At 38.3% G+C, this 3998-nt stretch overlaps 1 protein-coding gene across 3 annotated transcripts in view; it reads left to right on the forward strand.

Annotated features, from left to right (window-relative positions):
* The window catches only part of rcbtb1 (regulator of chromosome condensation (RCC1) and BTB (POZ) domain containing protein 1), a 15934-nt gene that overhangs the window by 2753 nt on the left and 9183 nt on the right, over positions 1 to 3998 (forward strand). For all 3 annotated transcript variants that reach the window (XM_024294214.2, XM_024294213.2, XM_036213520.1), the window contains exons 3-4: positions 457 to 607; positions 1112 to 1278. In XM_024294214.2, the coding sequence (XP_024149982.1) occupies positions 457 to 607; positions 1112 to 1278 (318 nt within the window). The remainder of the gene's footprint in view (positions 1 to 456; positions 608 to 1111; positions 1279 to 3998) is intronic.

The following is a 3998-nucleotide window of genomic DNA, read 5'->3' on the forward strand; positions in this document are numbered from 1 at the left end:
AAAAGTTTTTGAAATCAAATATTATGTATTTTTATTTGCAAATTAAGAACTTTTATTCTTAACCCTTTACATTTTGTCTGCAATTTAGAACATTTTGATCTCAATTCTGTTACTTTTACTTCCAACATGGTGGGGCAAGCATTGCTTCATCTAAACTTGGCAAGTTTTACATTTTTTTACTCAATCCTGAAGCAGCTCTGACCCACAGACAGACATCCTATTGATTATTGCTTATTTCCCGCCCGTGCATAGCCACTACCATCGACTCATCCTTAGTGGTGAAAGTGCCACCTAACCTCCAACGACTGCAAATGATCACGTCTGAGACTCAAATGAACCTTAGAGATGGAAAAACCTAAATAAACGTACTCATTTTGTGTAGTTGTTCAGCTCTGCAGCTGTTCATTTGTGCGTTTGCATTGAAGGAGCTTGTCTGTGTGCTGTGATCATTCGCAGGTGTTTGCGTTCGGGCTGAACTGCAGCGGCTGCCTCGGCACCGGCGACAGTTGCAGCACTATTGTTCCAAAGAAGCTGGACTTCCTGCAAGGAAAGAAGGTGATCAGCCTGAGTTACGGCAGCGGCCCCCACGTCCTGCTGGCTGCAGAAAGTAGGTCACCGCACACGCAGCTGCACAGTTTATTTCAGTGGTTAATCTGATTATTGATAGTTTTCTTTATTGCTTTTTTTCTTGAGACAGAAAACAACATGTCGAGTAAAATACATTTAAAGTCTAAAATTCTTCACTTTCTTTTCTCTTTTGCATGAACGATCCCATTTTTTTTTTCGTGATGTTATTCCGTTTAATTTGTGCTGCAGTGCAGCCTTTAATTCACCAAAAATACACGTAGACAGTCTAGAGAAGCATCGTCTCCAGGAAACATTTGGGTCAAATTGGTTTCCTGAAGAAAAGGAGGTCACAGATGTGGTGTTCATACATTATTAAATGTGGGGTGCACCAGGGCTCAATTTCAAGACCCGTAAAGTTTTCATTTAATTGATAAAATGATCATTTTTACCTTTTAGATTAGGCAGTAATTGTAGGTTGAACACACAGTTGAGGTTGTTAAAGCTTGTGAAACTAAACGAACCCGGCTGTTCTTCTTCTGTCCAGATGGTCAGCTGTTTGCATGGGGCCACAACGGCTACAGCCAGCTGGGCAACGGCACCACCAACCAGGGACTGTCCCCCATTCTGATCAGCAGTCACCTGCAGAACAAGAAGGTGACCAGGGTGGCGTGCGGCTCCCATCACTCCATGGCGCTCGCCGAGGACGGAGAGGTGGGAATTTAAATGACTTTTCTGCACATTTAAGATGGGATTCATAAATAATACTCTACTAATAAAATCCTTAAAAATTAAAAATATATCTATATTAAATTGTTTTTTTGTATTTTGTTGGATGAACCAAAAAGCAAAAATGTAATAAAATGATCAAATTATATCATTTGAATTATTACATGTTATCAAAAATAAAAATAACAGAGCGATGTTGAGTCTTTCATTAATGTATACCTGCATAGATTATTAAAACATATTTGGAAAAAAATACAAGTATATACAATTAAAATATATAACACATTTTTTTTTATAGTTTTCAGTTTTAAGTCACACTTTGAGTTGGATAACTGAACAATTAAAATGTTTTGTGTCATTTTATTTGTACAGAAATAATAAAATTGAATAATTTGTGATTTCTGTCTTCTTCTAATAAATGTATTTGTGAGTATTTTCAGTAAAATCATGACATTGCTTAGTGAATAAAGATTAGGATTGTAAAATGTTCCAGAAAAGTGCATTTACACAGGAATCAAATGTAGAACCAAAAGTTGATGCATATCTGCATCAACGAAATGATAAAATTGCTGATTAAAATAGTAAAAAAAAAGAATTGTTTAACCAAAAAGGTCTTTAAATTTCAGTAAATAATGTGTAAAAAATAAGGCAAGATGACAACTAAAAATATTAATATAAAAAAATCTATTATTTAATGTTGTTTCCTTTATTAAACCTACAAACACATCAGAATATGAGAATTTAATGGACAATTTAATTTAACAATATAGTATAAATATTTTATTTTAATTCAGATACTATTGGCACTAATGATAATTAACAGGCTTTTTTTATACAATGTAACCGTTTTATATTTTAAGCTTATATATCAAATATGTATAAAAGAAAAGAAAAGGATTTGAAATAACAGTAGCAGATCTTTAAAGTTAAATAGAATTGATCATAAACCGATTTTGAATCATTTTTAGCACAGCTTTTGTTGCGTCTTTTTTTTTGCATAAAAAAATCAATGTGGGCTCAAAACAAAAAAAAAATTGAAAATGGCAGCCATTAACTGTAAAAGACTTTGATAAATGAAAGAAAATATTCAGTTAAGGTACGTGGAACAGGCTGTACAGAAAAAAAAAATCATCAGGGACAGTCGCTGCAAACAGCTCTGACGTTTTTTCTGTGGCTCGCATAACTCACGTCTCGTGAGCCGCGACCAAATCTGGTGGGTCGCGACCAAGTCTTGTGGGTCGCAACTTAAATTTCATGAGTTACAGCCAAATCTCATGGGTTGCTACTTAAATCGTGTGGATCATGACTCAAATCTCGTGGGTCGTGACCAAATCTCGTGGATCGTGACCAAATCTCATGGGTCGTGACCAAATCTCGTGGGGTGCGATTCAAATCTCGTGAGCCGTGATCAAATCTGGTGGGTCGCAACTAAAATCTCATGGGTCGCAAACAAATCTTGTGGATTGCAAACAAATCTCATGGATCACTACCAGGTCTCATGGGTCGCAAATTGAATCTCAAGGGTCACGACCAAATCTCGTGGGTTGCGACTTAAATCTTGTGTATCATGAACAAATCTTGTAGGTTCCCACTCAAATCTCCTGGGTCGCGAACATATGTCGTGAATTGCGACCAAGTCTCATGGGTCGCAACTTAAATCCCGTAGGTCATGACCAAATCTCATAGGTCATGACCAAATCTCATGGGTCGCAATTCAAATCTCGTGGGTCGCAATTCAAATCTCGTGGGTCGCGATTCAAATCTTGTGGGTCACGTCCAAATCTCATGGGTCGCGTTTCAAATCTCACGAGTCGTGTTTCAAATCTCATGGGTCGCGATTCAAATCTCGTGGGATGTGATTCAAATCTCGTGGGTCACGTCCAAATCTCATGGGTCACGTTTCAAATCTCGTGGGGTGCAACTTAAATCTCATGGGTCACTACCAAATCTCGTGAGTCACTACCAAATCTCATGAGTCACTGCCAAATCTCATGAGTCACGGCCAAATCTCGTGAGTCACTACCAAATCTCATGGGTCACTACCAAATCTCGTGAGTCACTACCAAATCTCATGAGTCACGGCCAAATCTCGTGAGTCACTACCAAATCTCATGAGTCACTGCCAAATCTCATGAGTCACTACCAAATCTCATGAGTCACTGCCAAATCTCATGAGTCACGACCAAATCTTGTGAGTCTTAAACAAATCTCGTGAGTCTCAACCAAATCTCGTGAGTCTCAACCAAATCTCATGAGTCACGACCAAATCTCATGAGTGACAACCAAATCTTGTGAGTCTCAACCAAATCTCGTGAGTCTCAACCAAATCTCATGAGTGACAACCAAATCTCGTGAGTCTCAACCAAATCTCATGAGTCACAACCAAATCTCGTGAGTCTCAACCAAATCTTGTGAGTCTCAAACAAATCTCGTGAGTTTCGAACAAATCTTGTAGGGTCAGGACCAAATCTCGTGAGTCTCAACCAAATCTCATGAGTCACAACCAAATCTCGTGAGTCTCAACCAAATCTTGTGAGTCTCAAACAAATCTCGTGAGTCTCAACCAAATCTTGTAGGGTCAGGACCAAATCTCATGAGTCACAACCAAATCTTGTGAGTTTCGAACAAATCTTGTAGGGTCAGGACCAAATCTCGTGAGTCTCAACCAAATCTCATGAGTCACAACCAAATCTCGTGAGTCTCAA

This window comes from Oryzias melastigma, linkage group LG9 (assembly GCF_002922805.2).
Source record: "Oryzias melastigma strain HK-1 linkage group LG9, ASM292280v2, whole genome shotgun sequence".
NCBI classification, from domain to species: Eukaryota; Metazoa; Chordata; class Actinopteri; order Beloniformes; family Adrianichthyidae; genus Oryzias; species Oryzias melastigma.